The following is a 23,242-nucleotide window of genomic DNA, read 5'->3' as shown; positions in this document are numbered from 1 at the left end:
AAATAAAATATTAAATTGAGTTCTAACCAGTTATGCAACTAATTTTTAGTAGAACAAAACCACGACTATACGCACTTACAAAACTAGTGACGAATGCACCTCAACAACATAGAAAACTATTGATGTGACGAAAGCACCAAGTCTGATGACCCAAAATAAACCCACATAATAAATTGTATGTTCTTGCCAAAGCCGACTTAATAAACTAATAATTGGAAATACGCCAGAAGAAAGTGAATAAAAGCCGCAACAAATTCTTTTACAAATATTTTCGGTTGGTTTTATTTTTGTAATTTTATTTAAAGTGCCAGTAAAAACGCAGCTTAAAGCTAAAAGTTAGACTCTGTTTACACTTTCAACGCTTTTGTTTTTAACATTACACCCAAGTAAATCATTCCTCCTTTCGTTCTCCAACTCTTTGACATTCTATATATCTCTCATGATCCAATCCATTCACGAATAATACACATTACAAATGCTTTCGTCCCTAACTTTATGGCTGAGACACTTACTTCGCTTACTTGAGCCTAACATAAATCGCACAAGGTGCATTGTTTTAGTTCTGGAAATCTTGGAAATTTCGAACCAAAAGTGTGTTTTGCCAGCAAAATAGGATTTATTTTTAAAATTATTTTTTTATATGTTTTTGCGCATGTTCAAGTCTTTTGTTGATTTTGTGTTCTTCGGTTTAAATTGAATCTTAAACTCAGTTGTTTTTTAAGTTGTTTTTGGTTTGGATCAGGGACTAAGGTCGTGGGCTTTAGGAAGTGCCCCACTTCGGAGGTTGTATTGGGGGGTTAGTCTTAAGAACAACTTTCGGCTTAAACTTAGCTTGGAACAGTCAAACAAATATCAAGTTCGCTATCCTTCGAAACTTGTCTCTCGGTTTTTGTTTGACTCGCATGCACAGAATGCACAGATTATTTACAGATTTTACAATTACAGGAATAGTTTCAAAACCTAAATTTACGCACGCGAATAGAGCTATAAATTTAGTTTAGATTTGTTTTCCAAAGAAATCGATTGTGTTCGTACAGGATGTGATTAACTTCAGAAAGCTTAAATTAAATTAAAATAGGAAAGTAAATTTCGCAGACCGAAAAAATAACAATATGAAGGTACTATTTAATCATAACCCTAATTTCAATCTTGCTCGTACAAACTCTTACTCTTAGCTTACATCGAAATGATTAAAATGTTAATTAATGTTTACTTTAATCTCTCAGCTGGCGTGTATTGATGGGCAAAGGAAACATGGGTTGTGTTGAAACTACTATTGCATTCTGGTTTACATGTTTACATGTATACATTGATAATGGACTCATTTAGCTTTATGGCATTTGATGTGAGATTTAGTTGATTTATAATGTTAAACATATTGTATGACCCGGAATTAGGGCACCCAAACTCTGTGCACAGGCTTAAATTAGTGGTTTAGGTTTGTTCACGAAACATTTGGTTCCATACAATTTATAATAGAAGCAAATATAGTATACAATTCATATATACCATGTACATTTATAGTTTTGTTTACTTATTTATGGCTACAATAAAATAGGAAGAACAAGCTTTGGTTATAAAACAACAAGAAACAGGATTTATAAAGGGATATGTTCACAGGCAACATGAAGGTAAATGAAATAACAAAAATAAAAAGTATGCGTGACGATGCAGGTTGCCAGGGTCGAGAGTTTTGGTGTAGACATTTTAAAATAGTTTAAACATAGGATTACAAAGAGAAGCGCTTCCAGCAATATGGATACCTACTTATGGGAGAGGGGTGGTGTTCATTAAGTTTTAGAGGCACAGCAGCAGCAATAGCGACGTGGGCATGGCAAGCTGTTCGTGAGCAGGCGGCGCGCCAAATCGTTTGATTCCTTTCATTTTATTTTTACGTTACGATTTCCTGAGTTTATCGACTTTATCTGTTGGTTAGTGCCTAAAAGAGTTATCTTTCTTGCTAATAATCTGGTTGTGGCTGGTTTTGTATATTCCATTGCAGGCTAAAAATTGTCTGCGGTTCAAATCTGTTGTTTTCTCACTGCTTTCCACTGCTGCTCAGTCTTGACATAGTCTTACTGTTTTGTTTTCGTTATGTATTTATCGTTTCGTTTGCTGGCGTTCGTTCTCGCTCGCGAACAGGATTTATAAAAAATATATATATTGTATATAATGTGTTATTTTGTTGGTATATAACTAGGCCCTAATTGGTAGCTCTAATGGCAGTGCGGCAGTTTATTTTTTTTGGCGCGCCGCCTTGATCACTCCGCCCGGAAACAAGCAAATCTCAGCGAAAATGTCAACGAAGGTTATGTACAATAGTTGAGGATGGTGTAACACAAAACTTATAACGAGCTCGTTCTGAACGGAAACAAAGCAAAGCATTGGAAACTTTAAGGATGAGTTAGCACATAATATTTACAACTTCTTTGTATTTAATTTCTTAACGGGTTTCTGGTTTCTGGAACTGCTTCGCAAGCGCTGCCAGGACATTTAAGGTAACGCGGGGCCAGGTTACAGGTTACTACTATTTGTCTGCCCCCGATCCCACGGGGCGCGACACGAGGGCTACTCGTCAAACTGAAGCCACAATCAGTTCTTGACCTTGTCCTCCACACTGATGCTAGCAAGTGTCTTTTTGATGCGAAGCGCTGTCAATCGGGCCACAGGATTGGGATACCAGCACTCCTTCATCACCTTGGCCATGTTGTGGAGCACATCGGAGCCATGCCAGCGGTTTGGAATGTTTGGCCGGCACTTCTCGATGCAAACCACCTTTAGAGAAATTATGAAATGTTAGTTAGCACGAGCCCGCATACGTTTTGCTCCACGAAAGACTCACTTTCTTCATCTCCTCAATGCTGGGATCTGGCTGCACGACATCGTAATATGGCAATTGATACTCATCGTATATCATGCCCATGTTGCAGCGACGTGCAATCTCCCAGAGGATCAGTCCAAAGGCGTACACATCCGCCCGCTTGTACGAGTCAAAGTGCTGATCATTCATACTCTCGTCCAGCACCTCGGGCGCCATATAGCGCTTGGTACCCACACGATGAGTGGAAGGTATGTCCACAGAGTCATTCTTCTCCACATGACGCACGGCCAGACCCAAATCTCCAATAGCACAGCTTAGATTTGATTTGACCAGTATGTTTTTGGATTTGAGATCACGATGGGCGATGGCGGGCTTGCCGCGAGTGCCCACAATGTCCATATGCAGATGCGCCAGTCCAGTGGCAATACTCAGCGACATGTTCAGCATGGTGTTGGTGTCCACCGGGTGCGTGGTTAGGTAGTCAAAGAGCGATCCGTTCTCATGGTAGTCGGTTACGAGCCACAACTGTGTCCAAGTTCCATTGTCTGTAAGAAGCATATATTAAAAGGATTGCGTTAAGATAAAAGGCTTATAGGCTCACCCTTGTTGTCCGCAGCTATGAATCCCAAAATGTTCTCATGTCGCAGCATTACCGTCTGATAGATTTCCGCCTCACGGAACCAGGAACACTCCTCGCGGCTAGAGAAGATCTTGACCGCCACGTTTTCGCCTCGCCAGCGTCCACGCCAGACCTCGCCGAAACGTCCCTTACCGATAACGTGACACAGCTGCACCTGCCGGGCAATGGAACGCTGCACCAGCAGCGGAAGACCAGCTGAAAGGGAAGTACAAAATGACGCCAAGATGCAGATGGGAATTAGCCCCCCCATGGAACTCACCCGAACCCGAACCGGAGGTGGTCATCTCAATGATGTCGTGTATGGTTGTATTACCATTCAATATAGGATCGTATGCTGAATCCTCCTTGGCAAACGGCCTTCCGCTGGCCATGCGCTTGCGACGCTGGCAATAATACCACGTACTGGTGCCCGTGAAGCAAATGAAGAGGGTGGCGCCTAGGATGATAGCCACAAACTCCCAGCTGGTCAGTCGGTGTGGCACATAATCTGGACGAAACCCACAAAGGCATTCATTATTAAGGGCAGACAGGACATGCGGTTCATGTAAATGTGATCGAATTAATGGAAAATAAATACAAAGAGAATGCAGAATGTTAGTCAATCAATCGAGAGTGGCATGCAGGAGGCCGTTAACAAGTAAATGTGCGTGATAACATTAAGAAATCAGGGTGCAAAACAAGTTAAACAAATTGAAACCCAAAAGCTCATTCCAAACACAATTAGCGGTTAATAATACTTAAATGTAGTAATTTATTTACAAAAACATCACTGACCTGCATGTGAATATTTCGAGTTATTTACAAACCTTTGCATTCAATTCGGCAACGAGCTTACAACTACTTAATAATGACGAAAACGTATTAAACAAAAAACTAACTTTGCGGCTGCTTACAAAAAAGGAAACAAGCCAAATCCAAACCCGAATCCCAACCGAAATGTTCCGCAGACGAACTAATCCATACACACATACCAACCTCCCACTGAACAAACACAAAAGTGCAATGAAAATGGGCGAACAACTGCGAGAAACTATATGATAAATTGGCCTTTTGGACAACTGAATACCCTATTGAAAGTTAGTTTAACATGAATTCAGCAGGGGTTTTATAGTTTACTTTCAGTTCCATCTTGTTCCATTTACTATCACAAATCGGACTTGAATAAGTGTGAAAATTTTTGAGTAAATTAAATCTAATATTGAATTTAAAGCTTAGCATCATCGTTAAAGTCTTTAGTTTAATTTCCAAACACTATGTGAACCAATGGAACTCTTGCTAGGGTAACAAGTATGAAAAGCGGCAGACTGCTGGCAAAAAATGCGGCCATTAATGAATGAAATGAAAGAACGTTGACTGCGACTTGCAGTTGCAACTGCAGCTCTGAAAGCGGCATTGCACATGAATGAAACGGGGCAGACACACAGATACACACACTCTCACACACCGGCACAGACAGTTGGGGTTGGGAGCTGGAGGAAGAGGTGGACTCATGGAGAGGGTGCGCAAGGCCACCGTCTGCAAGGGCTTCTTGAAACTCCTCCTCCGCCTTCTCCTCCTATCCCGGTGGGCGGTTGTGCGGTTGGTGCTGTCGCTACTGGTGGCCCTTGAGACGGGCTTGTTGTTGCTGGTAAATGCCTTGCTTACTTCCTCCTTAAATGCGTTTTAACAAGTCAATACGATAAAGACGCAAAGGTCAGGCCAGCAGACAGAGCCCGCAGAACGGTGCGGCACAAACTCGGTTGACAGGTGAAAGGTGGCGGCCTAAACAAAGGGTATGGGCTGTGGGATGGTCAAGCGGTGGGCCAGCAGACTAGGCAACAATGTGGCCGGTGCGTATAATTCACAAGAAATGTGGCAAAGGAAGTCAATGTATAAACAAGGACGACAAACCACAAACAACGAAATTAAACGAGCAAAATAAAACCTTGTTCTCAATTGGATTCGCAGTTTAAACAACATTACTATTTCAAGATACATTCTTAGGCCAGTCTCTAAAAACTCTGGATATTATTTCATTTTCAAGTACAATATACATTTAATTAGTTTAAATATATTTAAAAATATATATTTTGCTTTCTCGGCGTTCTGTGCTCCTCGAAAAGCTCTCAAGTACAGGTTACCAAACTCAAAACTCATTGTGACATCGAAACGAAACGAGCTTATCATATCTACTCTCCCCTCGAAGGACGAACAAGGACGAAGACGGGGTGGGATGGGGTGGTTCGCTGGAAGCGTTGGTGTGCAAGGTGTGTGTTAGCCAGGTATGCTTATGCGTGTATGTGTTTCTCGTGTGAATTCAATGTGTTACAAATTTGAGTATACCAAAAAAAACTACGCAAATGAGGTGGTGCAATGGCATGGGCGTGGCTGCTTCGATGGCTGGTGGTGGTTGAATTGTTGGGCGGTGTTGGCGGTGCATTGCTGGTCTCACCTGGTAGGACACCACTGTAATTCTCACGCGTATTGCAAAAATCTTCGGCGCAGCACTGAGAAGAGCCTGCTTCCGAATTTAACTTGCACGAGGTAGGATCTTCAGGTGGCAACTGGTCTGTTATGCATCTACATACATAATATTTAGTTGGGGTTTGTTTTATCTACTACGTTGCTTTAGCTTTTTAGTACTACATTACTAAATTAGATAGGAGATTAGCACTTGTTCTTCTTGTTCTTGTTGCAGTTGTAGTTGTTGCAGTGTGCAGTTGCGAAGCAGCTTTGGTTACCACTTACGAGCTAAATTTTAGCAGCAGCCCTTTATTTATTTATTGTTGGTGGTTGCTCAGCCAGGAAAGGGTTGGGGTGGGTTTGCCAGCTGCAGCAGGTGGATACAATTGTGTTTTGGGTGCAAAGGCAGTAAGCGGAGTCGGTCGCGGTCATCAAAAAATACCAGGGAATATGGAGGGGAGCCACTGCCAAATGTGGGAGAGTTCGGGTTTACTCTTACACCAATTTATCAGAACAGTTCCGTTTTTCACTTTCCCACACAATTTTTGTTATTATTCTTGCAGCAGTAGAAAATCCAAGTGAAAATCGGAACCCAACCATACATTGCTAGACAATATACCAGGAAAAACGGCGTAGATAATAAAACTTTTTTTAAGAGACTCGTAAGCTGAAAACATTCGGAGAACCTCGAAAATTGGGATTTTAAAAACTAGAAATCCATGGAAAACCACACACATCCCGCGAAGGAGAGCAAGAAACGAGTGGGAGTGCTCCCAGGACGAATCGAATTCACCCCTTGAGTGGAAGCTCTGATCTCTACAAACTACAAAGATACTTTGGCATGCATAAGGATACGTGTAATTTACTAGGATAAGGTGTTGTAGGCTGGATTCCGTATAAGATTTATGGTGTGTGTTTGTGCCACGGGGAAAAGCAAGGAGAATAGAAAAAAGTGAAAGGTAAAGAAAAAGAAAAAGAAAAGTAGAGGTGGGAGTCCGAGAAGCGAAAAAGTGCAAATAGTCAAAGTAAATATGTAATAAGCTAAGGGGAAAACTGAGGCGGTGTGCACACCTGAGGGGAAACAGACTGAACTAAACCAAAAATTATTGTTACAGATTATTGAATTGTTATAATTAATCTATTAATCATATTGATGCAGTGCTAATTAGGCGCAGTGAATTAGAGAAGGAGTGCAAACTAAAGATAGAAATTGTATTGTTGTTGGTTGTGTGGTTGTTGTTACTTGAATGCGGCTGTACCTGTTTCAAATATCCTCTTCATAATCTCATTCTTATTGCAGAAATCACTCTTACAGCAATCAATCCTATACGTATCGAACCTTTCGTTACTGGTGAGGCATTCGAAGGGCTTACTCCGCTGCATATTGTACTTGACAACCATGCAACTGGGTCACCGTACAGCACAGTCCACAAATATGTGAACGAGCGGGGATAAAGCGACATGTTCGATATATTCATTCGAGTGGAGGAGCCGAAGGGAGCGAAGGAAATATCGGGAGATAGAGAAAATAAAATAACAATTATACGAAATTAGTATTGCTTGGCATTGGTTGTTGGTTGCTGCTGCTGCTGCATCCGATTCTGATTTAGATTCTGATTCAGCTGTAGTTGTTGCCGCCGTCGGCTTGTTGCTAATTGAAGTGGCAGTCTGGTTAGTAGCAAGAAGAGTATTATAATTATATTGATAACAGTGTGTGTAACGCCGCTCTGGTTTTCAGCAGGTCATCATTAGTAGTGCTCTGCATTTGGGGTTATGATCATTTCAAAACTTCAACTCAACGAGCATAAGTGGGGGAAACAGTCCAAAGAACGATCAAAACTGGGCAACTTGTTGTTGAACGGCGTGCGAGTGAACAGAGAAATGGGAGCAGTCAGAGAGGAGGGGTTTTGGGAGCGAAACACGTGCATAAGCGCACGCACCTTGGACGGAGATCTGCCGCCCTTCTTCCACGCGATCACCTGTCTGGTCCTTCGTCTTGGGCCACAGAAATCGGTTGCAAAAGTCCCTGTCCTTGCAGCAGGCATGGGCGCCACTGCGACCCACTGGACGGGCGGTGGGTCCGCCATGCAGCCCGTCGTTGCACCAGATGGAGCGGCCCGGCGGAAAGATTTGAGACTCGTGCAGACATCTGCATCGCTCGATAGGGATCGATCGTATCAGACATATTCACACTGGCTGCTCTGAGGGGCAAGTGCTAACCTAATCAAAGGCCTGCTCCTCAGGCTCCCGGCACTCACCTGTAGCTGAAGATGATGGTTCCATCGGCGTTCTTCTCCACGGACGTGAAACAAAAGCCGTCCGTCTCGCATATGTTGTTCGATTCCTTGCACGTGTCACAGTGGCATTTAATCTTGTCTGCAGAACAAAAAAAGGTAAATTTAATATATAGATCATTTTGCACAAAACCAAACTTTAGAGGGAGTGTGAGAACAAGTTTAGAAGAAGTTAAGAAGTAGGTACTATAAAATACTCAAATTTGAATCCATACATTCCGACCCAAAATGAGTTAACTTTCAACCTACTAAGAAACAAATACTAATTCTTCGCCTAGCGAAGCACCTGTATTAATTTAATGCATATTAACCATTTGTGAAAAGGTAAGCAAAGGAAAAGCTAGTTCTTTGACTAAATGGTAAGCCTGCGCCTCATTTGCCATGGTTAATGATTGTATTATTATTTAAACAAATAAAACGCAAAAGCATAGGTTAGCAGTAGCAAACTTCTCGAATTAAGAAAATGCCCCGACTCCGATTGAAGCAAATCAATCAATTAGGCGCTGGCAGAAATTAACTAATTAGAGAAATAAGAGACCCATAAATCAACCACTCGCTGATTGGCATCTCCTGACCACAAATTGGGATTTGCCATAACCATGCCCCCGGGGCACCTGGCCGGGCACACGCTCGCCCAGACAGTCACATAGACATCCACAGCCACATCCATATCCACATCTACCGCCACCGACACCGCCGAGAGCGTGATGAAACAAAAACAAAACCATTTAGCATTAACAAAGCAGACGCGGAGAAGACAAGTGCAAAGTGGAGGGCCAGACAATGCGACCAGTTTTCCCTTCCCCCGGACAGCGAGAAGCCAGTGCCAGTGCTTAGGCCTGCTTTTTTTGCACCGACTGCAGTTGCAAGTGCCCGAGTGCAGCAAGCAAATGCATCCAGACGTGGGGGTGTCTGCTGCCAGGCAGCGTTGGAGTGGGCCATGAGAGCTGTCTAGCTCAGCTCATTGACACCACGGCGAGGTGACGTCACTATATGGGAACGGAATCGGAGCCTCAGGCGCAGACGAAGACGGCCTTTTAGAAGCGTTCAGAGTCTTTGAGGTGTTACAGTCACGCGATATACACACGGAGAAAAGATCCCTATGGCATCAAAAAGATCGCCAAGTATTAACTAACCCTTGTCAAGATATTTTAATTATTAAATTAAAATTAATTATTATTTAAATTATATATCGGACAAGTAAGGGATAATACTAAGCGGTTTCTATCTTCTCTCAATAATGGATTTGACCTTAAAAATGGGAAGTAAAATGACCTTTACTCTGGCTCACTTTCCTGGACAATCGAAGTCAAGTAAAATGTTTGCAAGTCAATACCGGAACAAGTCTGTAAATCTATCACATTCTTTTTGTTTAGATAATTCGGGGTGCATTGTCCTCAGTGTGCTCTCCACTCTCGTTAGGCAATCGGAACTTACTTTCTGGCTTTTTCGCGCTAGGCTGAGCAATGTAGATGGGCAGCTGGGGAGTAACAGCAGGGGCTACTGCTCCGGATGCGTCGCTGTCTTGCGGCAGCAGCATGGACACGGCACTAGCGTTGTTGTTGTCGTGGCTCCTGTTATCAGCGGCCAGCGACGACGATGGCGACTGATAAGCCTGTCCAGCTGTTCCAGATGGAGGCCTCAGCGCCGGCGCTTTGGTCGTCGGTGGCCATTTGCCAGCGTGGGTTGCAGTCGCAGGATCAGATCGAGAGCCATTTAAACTGGTGTCCATTACGAACTCAATGGGGGAGGCTGCACCGGGGAAGATTTTAGGTTAGTTTCGCACCTGATCCAGATTAATGGAACCGCTGGGGGTACACTCACCGCAAACGGAGGCGCCGAGCAGAGCGCCCAAGAAGATTAGCCGGGACGCAGATAACATGTTGGCTATTCGCACCGACGATAGTGTATGCGACCCGACCCGAGCTATTGTTATTGTTTGTGCAGCCCGAGAGCTTTTCTTTTGTTTTCCACGATCGCACGCACGCACACGCGCGTCGCAAGTTCAAAGTCTGTGGCCTGCAAATGAGGTTGTTGTTTCGCGGAAGGACGAGGCGGGGCCGCAGGAGCAGGAGGAGCGGCAAGAGGACACCTCAGACAGCCACTAATTGGCCCCGAACTGCGCATTTATCGCGTAGGACAGGCGCCCGCGAAGTCCCACATTTGGCGGGGGCATGGCCGGGAATATAGACTGGCGATTCTCACAATTAGCGAATCTCGATGGGGGCCCGCACGGCGAAACTCGAACTCCACACTCCGCCCAAGTTGGTTGGAAAAACTGCTCTGCTCTGCTTTACATTTCACGGACGAGGGCGACTTTTCAGGCGGATTTTCATCACGTGATTGGGGCAGTGGCGCGGGGGAAGTGGCACTATTTCATATTCCCTGGGACAGCCGGCACTTTGGGGTGTCTGGTGCAACCGTTTGTTTATATTAATTGCTGCTATTTTTTCTTAAATGTACAATTTTGTGCAGCGAAAAACCGCGCTGGTGTGTGTGGATTTGCAAACAGTGTGACCGCACCTGCAGCAGTGTGCCCAGGCTGGACTGCCCATAAAAAACACCCACCCGCTAGTGAACTGCGTAAAAATACCCAATCGGTTATGTTTTTATGGGCAATGATTTTTGTTAAAATATTGGTTGTTTCCAGGATACATGGCACAATTTCGATTTGTTTTGTAACAGATATTTATTTCCAATAGCTGCAGGTACTGCACCCGTGCCCAGAAGCCCAACCAGAACCAAAATGCGGGGCATCCGACGGCAAAACGATCATGTCCACAATTTTTACTGCCATAACAGACTGAAAAGGTTCAGAGGCGGCATACCAGGCTCAGCTCCCTTCAAAAATCCTGCGAAAATGGAAATCGGTCAAAATCAATGTCGGTTCATTTGATATTACCTCGCTGCTTCTTCTTTCCAGCCGCGTGTAGATTACAAAAAACATGAACCACAACTTACCCAAATACAGCACAAGGGGCACGAATCCCCAGTGGAAACCAGTCTGGACGGCCCCAACCACTAATCCCAAACGATCCTTAACTCCCTCGGATAGCTCCATTTCGTATGAATATTGAATTTAGCTCCTTTTGCGAATTATGAAATGAAAACTTGTCTGACTGCAAACAAAGTGTTGGAAAACAGCACTTTTTTCGACGGAAAACAGCTGACAGACACTTTTTGTTAGGTTACTCGTTCAATTTATATTTTCTATAGATGGCTTTGTCCCAGGTTGCTGGGCCTGAAATATTTGACAACTTAAAGAATCAGTAAAAATTTTTCGAATACAGATTTCCGATGGTGTGGCAGCATTGACATTTGAGCGCGAGATTTAAATTCGCTTCTGAAACGGTCACACCATTTTCCGCTTTGGGTTTTAATTTGATTTTCTTTAATTATATTTGCCACTGTAAAAGTTTTGAACTACCATTTTCTGTCTGCACCGACAAGTTGTCTAATGGTCACATATCACGAAAAGAAAAAACTATTCTAGGTCTGCAAAATGCTTCTTCGTAGTTTTAATGATCTCGCAATATTTATGCATGTGTACTCCCATCAATTTTAAAGATGTTACATTTACATTAAAAATTTTCAAATTCTGAAAGCGTTGGAAATGCAATAAAAATTTGAAGTAAGGAAACTTCGTTTTAACGCTCAAAGTTTTCGTTGGTTTTTTAAGAATATGAAGTATAAAGAATACCCCTGCTAACTCTCGCAGCACGCAAGTTCCCGTCGATTGATACTATCGCAGTCTCTCGAAGTCTCATCTCTAGTGTCGCGTCCCTTTCGCACTCGCCCGCTACTCACATGCGTTCTAGATCGTTTAGTTTTCTTGGTTTTCATTTGCTCGCCAAATTTTAGCAACGTTGCTGGTTTAATCGGCTGCACCTGCAATCGCGGTTAATCAGAGAGCGCCGAGCACTAAAGTTCCCATTGCCAAACGAAACGTAAGTGATAAAGAACGCCAGCAATGAGCGAACAAGAGCAGAGCGCACGCAGACGGGGAAAAATCAATTGATGTTATGTAAGCTCGAATAACCGGATACCGTGTCTACTACTGTTGCAGGTCCCCATTCGCTCGATTTGGAACTGGAACGGACCATGAAAACAAGCAATCTCGGCCTGTACGCTTTCCGTTTAACCTTCGGTCAGGTGAGCAATCGCACATTAAACTAGAGGCAGCCAAACGGCAGAAACAGCATGCGCATTCCGGTGGCAACCCCTAAGTTTTTCGGCCGGACAAACCACTGACCACCACAATCGTCGTTGGAAATGGAGCGACTGCAGCCGGGAGACGAGTGTCTGGAGTGCCAAAGTGAAGGCAGGAATCACAAGCTGCGCTACTTTTATATTAGTCTCGAGGAGCAGCTGCTGAAGTGCGAGTCCAGGAGCTGTCTGTGGCCACACAACGATGAGGTGTCCTCTGATGAGGATCTGGACTCGGAGGCAGCACTTTCCATCACTGCTCTACAATCTGAACTTTTAGAATCTCCTGCTGCTACGCTACCTTCTCACCCAACGGCTTCAACGTCCAAACCTCCTCCAGATGATGACGACGAATTTATACTGGAACTGCTGCAGCAATTGACACCTGCCACAGAAACCCCTCTTAAGACAAATGTGAGTCCCAGCTCCATGCCAGATCTGCACTCGCCTTCAGAGGAAAAGCCCTGCCCACAACTGGAGCTTCCAGACTTAAGCTTTCTGGAGGAGAACATTGCCGTAAACGAGGAACCCCCACAAGCATTGAAATCAGAGCTGGGAGTACCTTCAACTGTCTTACCCGACAAACTAAGAAGTCTGCCCAAGGCAAAAACTCTACAAACTCAGGACACCAAAGCTAAGCAACATTTGGCTCCACTGAAGGGAGCTACGTCCCCAAGCTGGCAAGGCAAAGCTGAAATACCTTTACTACCCGCTTGTGTGAAGGCAAGTGTTAGGATGTCTCCTAGCATCAAATCTAAGGGGTCTCCCTTCAGCAGTCTGCCCAAGAAAGCATCCACCCAGCCGCAAAGTCAGTCACCACCGTCAACACCGCCTGCCGTCAATATTATTATCAGTGTTCCGGAGATGAACACGGGAATGAACGGCATGTTTCTAGACGCCATTAAACGCCATTCCACAGAAGCCAAACCCTCTCTACGTGGCGCAGGGAGACGCCCCAAGCGCTTGGCCAGAGGAACCAATGCCAGGGGCATTCGCACACAGGATGTGATGCACTTGATTGAGCATTTGGAACTTACGACACCACGGACGCAATAGGCTGGCATTTAGCTTACTCAAGTATTTCAAATAAATTTGCATATGAAATTATGCATGAAACCTCCGGATAAGAATTCAAGTTCGTTTATTTATAAACAATTCCGTTCCGCTATGTTTTTTTTTTTTGTCAACTCAAATTGTTTATTACTGATTCGCGGCACGCGTCTAGAGCATGTTCAAGTGGACAGGACAGATAGCGCTGCCGAAAAGAGAGCGTGCTATCAGTGGAAGTGAACTTTGGAAAGGAGGTCGTGGCAACTGCGTCACGCGAAGATCTGTTTCAAGCCGGGATTAGCTGTTGAGCTGCAGAGACTGACTGATAATGCAGTTGAACGTCATTTGAGCCCTGTGACAGTGATTGTGATAGTGATGTCAGTCACGATAATCTGGCATTACATCGACCCTTCGCAATCAGTTCAGTAATCGTGCGACCATGTGGGGTAATCGCATTCATGTGGATGGCCGGGGCACTTGAACCTGGTTGCCAACGGCCGGCGCAAATTGTTTCTGCTGCGTAGTTGGCTGTGTGGGCGCGGGCCGTCGGGCAGTGGGCCAAGTTTATTGTTTGTTTGGGCTGCTATATATAAAACGGGCAAAAACTAAATCTGTCTCCCTATCTTATCTCCCGCAGGCGCCGACGCTGTCCACACAGGCCACGACGCACTGCAGCCATGGCTTCACCACCAGCTCGTCGTCGCCCAACCGTGTGGTGACCCGCTCGGCCACCATGCTGGCGCTCTTCGGCATCGCGCTGTCCTCGTTCAGCCTTAAGCAACTGCTGGCCAAGAAGCAGAAGCATCAGGGCCTGCGCAAGCTCTAGGATGGAGCTATAGCCAGGAAGATCAGAGCGATGCCAACGCCAACGGTTGAAGCGGCGAAGAGGAGCCAGAGCGCCATGTCCTGAGGTCACACATTCGATTCTTACATCATCCGCCATCATCGTGTATATTTGCCTAAGTTAAGTCACCCACTCACCACAGACCCAAGCGGAACTCGGACATGGAGGCTTGTTTTGTAATATTCTGATCGATAAACTAACTGATCGGAGGCGAGGATCTGTGCGCATATATAGATATATTTTCTTGTTTACACATGCACACCATGCGTCGCCAACTAAAAGGAATAAATTTGTGATAAATCGTGTATGAGAAAAGCCCATCGGCAGACAAACTGAACGAAGGAGCGATGGAGGGAAGGATTCGCTGAGCTTGCGGGAATCCCAAATTTTCCTATACTCTTTTGTTGCCCGTTTTAGTTATATTTATTTTATGTGTAAACAAGTCTATTATATACGTATATTTATTTACAAGTTATTTGCAAACCAGAGAAACGACTAAGTAGGAAGGTATACAACAATAATGACTTCCTTGGACTGCAGATCGCCGAGCAGGCTGTGTCAGTATCCAAGAAACAAACTAGTTCTAGTTCCGTATTCAAATAAATGCATTATATTCAATTCGAAAATATTGATTTTTATTTCTAGTTTACGTTAAAACATGCATGCTAAAGCACATATGAATATTAAGCCAGCACCTAGAGTTTATGAATAAAACATTTTTAACGTTTTCCTTTAGATGCTCGTCTAATACCAGCGAAATACGAAATAATTTATTTGAAAATTCTTGTGTGAGACTATATAAAATTCAAATTCGTCAATAACTTTATTTCTTTTGGTTCCTACAAACGCTGTTTAATGAATTTTTATTGTTTATTTATTTTGTTAAATTGAATTTTTTTTCAAGGCATACAAAGAAGTTGCCTTCCTGGTACGCTTCGTCACTACGTGGGACATCGTGCACAGTGATGAAACTTACTTGAATGATATTTAATGAATAAGAATTTTAATGGTTGAACTAAGTTCTATTTGCATTGTAATGCATCATCACTTTCTCATGGTTACACAATTGAATTAGATGATGTTAACCAAAATATATAAAAAATTATTCTTTGCTAGTGACTTGTTGACGATTTGCGTAAAAACTAAATACTTTAAAAAGAGTCAACAGCATAACATCAACTTTCTGTTGTCAAAGCCAAGATACTTGATACCCTTGAAAAGTTAAAATACTTTGAAATAGTTTTTACACCATCCGTAACTTCCCAATCTTTTTATTTTAAATCGAGCAGAAAACATGCAAATTAAGTTTTGCTCATGGGATAGACTCTTTTTTCTTGTTATTCTAATAAATGCTCCCAGAAAATAATCACAAGAATAAGCCAAAATATTATCTAAAAATATAAAATATATGGTTCGCCTACAATTCTTTAATTTCTTTACCACTTCTAAAATAAAGTGCTACGGACAGTTTCCGAAGAATTGCATTAATAATTGCGTTTTATTCTATGCTTATGGCGGCGTTAAAGTCTTGAATCACATTTTTTGGAAATATATATGAGAGCACCGAAACGTATTTCAACATCCGAAGGGTCAAGAAATTTACTTTCAGCTTGAAAAATTCGTCTTCTGCATCCGCATTTGAATTTTGCGCCACATGTGGCAAAAGTATTGCGCAGCGCCAGCACCACAGCTGCACGGATTTGCGCAGCGCCGCGCGAGGGTCACACTGGCAGGGTAAGCACCTCACCCCCCCGCCCAATGATCAAGTGACGTGCCACCAATATAACCATTGGCCGGCCAACAGCACTCTTTCGACTGCGGAATGGGCATCAACGTCAGCAGGACGGCCGACCTGGGGTCCAACCAGTGGCTCCAGCGCTTCGTGGGCCGCCAGCACATCGCCCACGATGACGAGGCCTTCTGGAACGCACTGCTCAACTACAACATTGTGTTGCCGGAGAACAGGTGAGTGGATTGGAACAGGAGTGGAGCAACAACGTCAGCAGGGCTAATCTCGGGCTGTTGGAAATGGTGTGTATTTCAGCCAGGACCAGCTCAACCTGGACAGCCGGCTGGAGGCGCTGTGCCAGTCGTTCATCGGCAACAACCTGAAGACGGGCAACTTTGGCTCCCTGGTGACCGTGTTCCTGGAGAAGACCAGCGAGCTGCTGTCGCTGTCGGACCAGGAGAGCAACATGCACGTCTGGCAGACCTTCAACGCGCTCTTCATCATCCGCAGCCTGGTCAAGTACATCAACGAGACGGGCTCCGAGTTCCAGCTGCTGCAGCACTTTGAGGCTATGCCGAACGCAGAGCTGCTGCAGGCGGCCTTGGAGCAGCAGCAACAGACGCCGGCGGAGAGCGCCACCATTGCCATGGAGGCCACCGAACAGTCGGCGGCGGCAGCGGTCCCGGTGATTGTGGACGGATCCAAGTTTGAGACCTTCATCGATGCCCTGGTGAACCTAATCGTCGTGATTCCCGTCAAGGAATTCACCTACCACCTGCACCTAGAGGCCGTCAACATGCTGATCACCCTGCTGTCAGTGCATCTGTTTGCACAGCAGCCCACGGACAAGTCGATCGTGTTCCGGACGGTCTTCAAGTGTCAGCACGCCAATGTGCTAATGTCGGCACTGCTGCACTTTGTGTCGCGTATGGTGGAGGTGCCGCACACCATGTTTGGGTCCAGCTCAGCGGGATCCTTCGTCTTTGGCATCGCAGAGTCGCTACTTTCCATCTTCACGTTCCGTAAGCAGCCAGACGTACTGAAAGCGGGCCAAGCAGCAGGCGGTGGAGAGCTCTCGCAGCGATTCCGTACCCACTACCCACTGGCCAATCAGAGCCTGCTGCTGATCCTCATACTGACTAACCACTGCACGGCGCAGGATAACGCCTATCGGACTAGCCTATTCAGTTGCGCCGACTCAAAGGATTCACCAAAACAGGGAGCTGTCTCCTTCCAAATCGACTTCTCGGCGGTATATGAAACATTGTGTACCATCGTTACCATCGACCAGGCCACGCTGCTGCTCTATCTGCTGCTCCATCGCAACGAGCGCTTCTATCGTTTCGTCATGCAGCAACAGGACTTGGAGCAGTTGGTGATCCCCATCCTCCAGACACTGTACAACGCCCCCGATAGTAACTCACATCACATTTACATGTCCTTGATCGTGCTGCTGATCCTGAGTGAAGACGAGGGCTTCAACAAGAACGTGCACACCATAGTAGGTCAACTGTGCGTGCTAATAGTTGCATTACTAATCCTTTCTCATCCCATTAGATGCTGAAAAACATCACATGGTATACGGAACGCACAATATCGGAGATATCGCTGGGCGGCATCCTCATCCTGATCGTCATCCGCACCATACAGTACAACATGCTGAAGATGCGCGACAAGTACTTGCACACCAATTGCCTGGCGGCGCTGGCCAACATGTCCGGCCACTTCCGCGCTCTGCACCCTTACGTGGCACAGCGACTGGTCTCGCTGTTCGAAACGCTAGCTCGGAAGCATACGCGCCTGGATGCGCAGCTCAAGGAGCCGGCCGACAGCGCAGTGTTTGTGAACGTCTCGACGACCCCGGAAGATATGCTGCAAGATCTGAGCGTGCTGGAGGAGGTGTTGCGCATGGTGCTGGAAATCCTTAACTCCTGCCTCACGAACCAGTTGGTCTACTGTCCCAACTTGGTGTACACTCTTTTGTACAAGCGCAGCGTCTTCGAGGGCTTCCGCAGTCACCACGCCTTCCAGGATGTCATCCAGAACATAGACATGGTATGCTCACTAGTTCCGATCCGATTATACGATGTGCCTCATGCTTCCTTCGTTTTCAGGTTGTCGGTTTCTTCTCCTCGCGTCTGCAGCGTGTCCAGGAGCAGCGAGGCGAGCTTGGGGTCAACGAAGTGCTCGAGGTTATATCTAAAGGTGCCAGTCAGTGGTCCAGCGATCGACTGAGAGTAAGTAATCCACTCGATGAGTTACTCAAATCGTAGGCTCACTTATTCCGTTTGTGTTTATCGTGCAGAAGTTCCCGGATCTTAAGTTTAAGTACGTCGAGGAGGACGCTCCCGAGGAGTTCTTCATTCCATATGTGTGGACGTTGGTCTGCAAGTACGGCTGCGTGCACTTCAGTTCGGAGAGCATCAAGAGCGTGACCACGGACATAGCCTGCTAATATTTACTGCTCCATCCCTTCCTCTCACGCACACACCCGGCTCCGCTTTGGTTTCCACCATGTTTCGATGCTTCTCCGTTTGCCTTCTGTGCGGGACTACCCGATCTTTAAGCCATATACCACGCCCTACCTTTTGATCCAAGCCAAAATGTCGAAATGCAATATCAAAAACAAACAAAGCAAGCGAAATGTTGCGCTAATCAAGAGGCATGCGCATCTCGAACGTTGACGATAAGAGGAGACAAAGCAAACGACAGAACTAACGATAATACTTAGACCTAGCTACGCTAATACTAATGTGTATGTTAACAAGCAATCCGGTCGGAAATTGTTCAAGTTAAAACATAGCAACGTTGAAACATGATCATATTTTGCTAAGCCGACTGCAAAGAGCATGTTTAGAGGAAAGTTAAGCTCCGTACGCCTACAGATCGATGTTCTAATCAATGGGAAGCAGCAAATCCAATAAAAAGTATATATACATATTAAAGAATCGGAATATATATGCAAAATATATTTACATTTTAGTCTATGATAATTATATATTGTATTGTATTTAGCAATTGAAAAAGTCGATAAATTATATATTAACTAAAGTTCAGGCTCTTGGGTTATTTCTTCTGTCTTTGCCATTCTTCTGTTTTATCTGCGGAAAGCCCACATTTATTTGGGTTGGGTTTTATCAGAACATAAGTGTGATTAGATCGAAGTGATGACGAATTACATCGGAACGTGCCAATGCTTTATGTTAAAAGTAGTTTGGATTTATCATGAAAAACTGCAGTTCACTTTCTTGGAAAGAATTCATTGTTGTGATGGATTGGGTTAATCATATTTCTTCAAGATTCATTAAGTTGGTATTATTTCGCCAAAGAAACAACGCCAAACGGAAGCTTCAAATGAAGTTTCCTTTATTACGTATACGCCGGGTAAACAATGCTTAAGCACCTCGTCTCCAGTTTATCAGTCCCACTACGCATACGGGCTTCACTGTTTGCACTTCATTGTGCATATTTGCACTATCGGCTGCAATAACAACGATGATGGGCTGCCTGCCTTGTTTATTGTTTATTACTACTGCTACGTTTTTTTCCCACCACCAGCTTCACCGGCTAAATATGTGGCTAAAAAGCCGCGGGAAAAACGGCGAGCCGACTTTTACTCTGCCTGCTTACGTTGGGGTTCGATGACTTGGACGGCTGGGTGGCACAGGGGGCGGGACTTGGAGGATGGGGACTCAATCCGCTGAAGGTTTTGTTGTGGTCTCGTCGCTGCTGCTGCACTTTTGTCAGCTCTGCGTACGTGCCTTAAATAAGCAAGTACACAAATAACAACGCACAGCTTAGTATTGCGATAAAAATTGCATTTGTTTTATCGCCGCCGAAAGGCGGAAAATTTGTTATTGTGAGCTTTTCATGGCGTGCTGCATTTTAATTCACTTAAGCCCACCACGAACGGCGAAAATTTTTCAAATTTCTTTAGTCCTCCCTCCCCCCCATTTGGCCATTAAGTTTTCCATGCTGGCTGCCTCTTTGTGCAACTGTTGTTGGATATGCAGGCTAAAAAGGTTTATTGACTTCGGGCCGCGTTTTGTTAGGCATTTGTATTGTGCTGCCAATTTCCCAATTGATAGAATTTGCCAGAAGCTTAGCCGAGTTCGCAACCCTCCGCCTGCCATTGCGAAAAGCGAACATCGAAAAGTGGCAAAGAAAACTCGAAAAGCGTTGCGCATGCGCACACTTGATTGGCGCTCCACCCCCCACTCCCCGCGCCAATTGTGGTTTGTTGGGCAAATTTCAGCGCAAATTAGTTAAACCAACTTAATAAGTAATAACAATGATTGGATTTGGCGCGATACAGTTGTTAAAGGTCGGAAATGAGCAACTAATGCACACTCTTAACTGGAAACATTCTTCAAAATGGCCGCCAATTTAGTAAGCAGATTTATAAAGCTGCTTTAGAAAAATGCAAAGCTTGAAATATTCTTCGAGTTGAAGAAGTATTAGGATTTTATGAATGCGTAAATGCATATAATTGCGTTATTAGACATAAGTAATATATGTAGTTCTTATAGGTTATGATAAATGTAAAAGTAACGGTTGTACATGTACTCCATTCATAGCTTAACAACCTAAAAATAGCTTTCTATTTCAAATTTGTTTGCCATTCCATTGAATTTTTAAAATTTTATTTGCATATATGATTATTTCATTGCCATAACGTGGTGTTATTATTGACTAATGTTTGTCTTAATACAACAACAATTAAAACGTATTCAGTTTCCTATATATATTTCAACAAAATCATGATGTTAAACTTATTAATAGAGTATATGTATGTATATATATATATTAGATATATAGTATTTTAGTTACGGCTTAAGAAAAACACCATTCCCATTGTAACATATTTTTTTGGGAACGGCAAATGGGCATAAGCTAATCGCCGATGGCTATTACTTCGATGGATCACTGTCCAGGCCACTGCTCTGCAGGAGGGGATCGACCACTCCAATGGAGCTGGAGCTGAAGCTGGAGCGGCAGCCGGTCCATTTGTCGCCTTTGGGGATGGATGATGTTGCAACGTAGCGGCTGGGCCCGCATTTTCGCATTTTGTTTTGGCAAGCGACTTCAGGTCGTTGATCCACCGATTTGCTGTTCGCCAACGAGCCCATTTGCTATTTATACCGACGGCTGCAGGCCCGCACAATAATCTTGGAAATTTGCCCAGTCCCAGTTCCAGTTCCAGATCGCAGATCCCAGGTCGTGACTCGCAGCGAGTCCAAGTCGCACGTTGGCCAAATTGGAGATCTTGTGGTCTTTCTCTGACTGTTTTGGCTGGCCGACTGGCCTGTTGCCAATCGACTTAGCATAAATTCGCACCTCTCGGCTGTTTATGTTTACCTGCTTTGACTTTGGCTCGGATTTGGTATTGGAATCGGTTTCGCACCGGTTTGTTTGTTTGCTCCGCCAGATCCGCCGAATTCCGAGTGACTCCGTCACTCCGCCGCCGCATCCGTGCGTATTTCAGCCGCTGACGCACTGGTTTGCCTAGACCCAACTACATACGTGTACGTGGTCCACTCATCCATCCGCGCCGTGCCATGCCTGACCTTTGCAGCTGCCGATCTTGTTTGCTATGGTTATGTCCGTCTACATCTGGCCGATCGATTGAGTGATCGATGCCCATCGCATGAATGGGCCAGTTTCACATTGGGAGCTTTGGACCATTTCCAAGTGAAATCTACATATGAAAGTTACTCGCCTCCGGCAATTGCGCCCAGCGATATCTCACACTTTTGAGGTCGTTGGTAATTCATTGTTTTCGCGACTCTTGGCTCGCTTGGCACAAACAGCAATTCAACAATATGCTTATAATGTTTATAAATATTCAAAAAAATAAACCAGTTGTCTATCGCTGAATGGAATTTTGCAGGCTACAATCGATTGGAAGTCAACAAACAAACATTCGTAGTTGCTAGAATTGTCTAGAAATTTGGATAGAAAGCATTGTTGTGTTTTTATCGAGAAGAATTGCTATTTAAGGACTAGAAAATACACCACATACAATAATAATTGCTAGTTAGAACTAAAATCCCATGCAGCACAATCCTCACAAGCATAGCATACTTAAGTATTAACTTTTTGAGCATATCCCAGATTCTAGCAAATATTGGTGAGCTTCAGATGATCAGGAGACCTCTCCCACATTAGTGAACACCACAGTTGGTCGTTATAAAAAATTCTTTATTCCATACAAGTATTTTATCACAATAACTTAAGCTCTAGCTGGGTGGCGAGTCCTGGACGGACACACCCAGGAAAGTACAAAGTAGATGGATTCAATGACAGAAACTACATAAATATTAGGTAGAAGATGGGACTGTTAGTCGCATGGATTGTGATGTTTGTGCGTGAGTTTGGGTGTGGAGAATGCTGCCTTTGGTTCGCTGGATTGCAGAGCTCGAGGGGAAGCAGCCGCCTTTGGCAACACATCGGTCGCGGTGGACCGATCGCTATCCGGATCGGGATGCGGATACGGAAGCGGAGAGACCTACATGCCCTCGCAGGTGGACATGCAGTCCTTGTAGCTGGCGAAGTTGTTCTCGTTGCCGTCGCAGCCGCCGAACTTGAACTCCACGCACTTCTTCTGCTCCGGATCGTAGCGCCAACGCGGGATCAGGGCGCGGCAGACGCCCTTGCGCGCCGGCATGAGGCAGTACTGCTCCGGATGGGTGTTGCGCCCGGTGTTGGCCACATCGTCCAGCGAGATGGCGTCGAAGAAGTCGCTCACGTCGTCGTAGAGGTCCATGGGAAACGCCTCGCTCCAGCTGATCCCCGCCAGCAGGAGCAGCACCACTGCCACTCCGACGCACTCTTTCAGTTGTCCGCGCATTTTGTGTACTTGATTTAGATTCGTATTAAATTCACTTGATCACTTGGCGATTGTCTTCACGCAACTGTTGGCGCTGCAGTCCAGCTTTTGGATTTATATGGTGCCACCTCGTAGTCCGAAGCGGGCGAAGGGAAGCGGATACTAGACAATACTCCCATCTAAGAGCTTTTCGTTCGACTCCAACGCTCTTTGGTTACTCTTTCGAAGAGTCCGCTTTTAACTGGGTTGTGCCAAACGTTTTCTAACTGTGTTTAAAACAAATTTTTGTACTGAAAGTCCAAGTGTAGATATAACTTCTTTAATTTACTACTGATGTGAGCATAATAATCGCAAAGCATACAACCATCTTATGGTATAAATATGCAT

At 44.8% G+C, this 23,242-nt stretch overlaps 6 protein-coding genes across 9 annotated transcripts; 3 read left to right on the top strand and 3 right to left on the bottom strand.

Annotated features, from left to right (window-relative positions):
• Positions 1–254: 254 nt before the first annotated feature.
• LOC6733629 (TGF-beta receptor type-1) lies at positions 255–10,744 on the bottom strand. 4 transcript variants are annotated; one of them, XM_016167682.3, is made up of 8 exons: positions 10,022–10,744; positions 9,635–9,949; positions 8,162–8,279; positions 7,844–8,052; positions 3,721–3,948; positions 3,423–3,656; positions 2,843–3,366; positions 255–2,775 (listed from the first exon to the last, which is right to left on the bottom strand). In XM_016167682.3, exons 1-8 carry the CDS (start codon positions 10,077–10,079, stop codon positions 2,593–2,595), a joined length of 1,869 nt encoding a protein of 622 aa, XP_016026590.1. In that variant the 5' UTR covers positions 10,080–10,744; the 3' UTR covers positions 255–2,592. The 4 variants fall into 4 exon arrangements, with proteins under 4 accessions (XP_016026590.1, XP_016026589.1, XP_002080683.1 ...); XM_016167681.3 differs by lacking the exon at positions 7,844–8,052 and adding an exon at positions 5,893–6,020 and having other exon boundaries at positions 10,022–10,743; XM_002080647.3 differs by lacking the exon at positions 7,844–8,052 and adding an exon at positions 7,163–7,308 and having other exon boundaries at positions 10,022–10,742.
• Positions 10,745–10,867: 123 nt separating this feature from the next.
• Positions 10,868–11,439, bottom strand: LOC6733628 (mitochondrial import receptor subunit TOM7 homolog). Its single transcript, XM_002080646.3, has 2 exons — positions 11,159–11,439; positions 10,868–11,049 (listed from the first exon to the last, which is right to left on the bottom strand). Exons 1-2 carry the CDS (start codon positions 11,256–11,258, stop codon positions 10,985–10,987), a joined length of 165 nt encoding a protein of 54 aa, XP_002080682.1. The 5' UTR covers positions 11,259–11,439; the 3' UTR covers positions 10,868–10,984.
• Positions 11,440–11,907: 468 nt separating this feature from the next.
• Positions 11,908–14,923, top strand: LOC6733627. Its single transcript, XM_016167225.3, has 3 exons — positions 11,908–12,144; positions 12,264–12,349; positions 14,091–14,923. Exons 2-3 carry the CDS (start codon positions 12,299–12,301, stop codon positions 14,277–14,279), a joined length of 240 nt encoding a protein of 79 aa, XP_016026586.1. The 5' UTR covers positions 11,908–12,144; positions 12,264–12,298; the 3' UTR covers positions 14,280–14,923.
• LOC27206694 (phosphatidylinositol 4,5-bisphosphate 5-phosphatase A) lies at positions 12,356–13,533 on the top strand. Its single transcript, XM_016182499.3, has one exon. It carries the CDS (start codon positions 12,470–12,472, stop codon positions 13,457–13,459), a length of 990 nt encoding a protein of 329 aa, XP_016026587.1. The 5' UTR covers positions 12,356–12,469; the 3' UTR covers positions 13,460–13,533.
• Positions 14,924–16,010: 1,087 nt separating the features above from the next.
• LOC6733626 (dymeclin) lies at positions 16,011–19,095 on the top strand. Its single transcript, XM_002080644.4, has 5 exons — positions 16,011–16,262; positions 16,342–17,527; positions 17,584–18,081; positions 18,141–18,263; positions 18,332–19,095. Exons 1-5 carry the CDS (start codon positions 16,120–16,122, stop codon positions 18,479–18,481), a joined length of 2,100 nt encoding a protein of 699 aa, XP_002080680.2. The 5' UTR covers positions 16,011–16,119; the 3' UTR covers positions 18,482–19,095.
• Positions 19,096–22,206: 3,111 nt separating this feature from the next.
• Positions 22,207–22,953, bottom strand: LOC6733624 (kunitz-type serine protease inhibitor nigrescinin-2). The gene has a single exon (XM_002080642.4). It carries the CDS (start codon positions 22,874–22,876, stop codon positions 22,535–22,537), a length of 342 nt encoding a protein of 113 aa, XP_002080678.1. The 5' UTR covers positions 22,877–22,953; the 3' UTR covers positions 22,207–22,534.
• Between the last annotated feature and the right edge of the window lie 289 nt (positions 22,954–23,242).

The sequence above is a fragment of the Drosophila simulans genome, chromosome 2R, assembly GCF_016746395.2.
Source record: "Drosophila simulans strain w501 chromosome 2R, Prin_Dsim_3.1, whole genome shotgun sequence".
Classification (NCBI taxonomy): Eukaryota; Metazoa; Arthropoda; class Insecta; order Diptera; family Drosophilidae; genus Drosophila; species Drosophila simulans.
The sequence above is the reverse complement of the archived record's forward strand: the minus strand, read 5'-3'. Positions and strand labels throughout refer to the sequence as shown.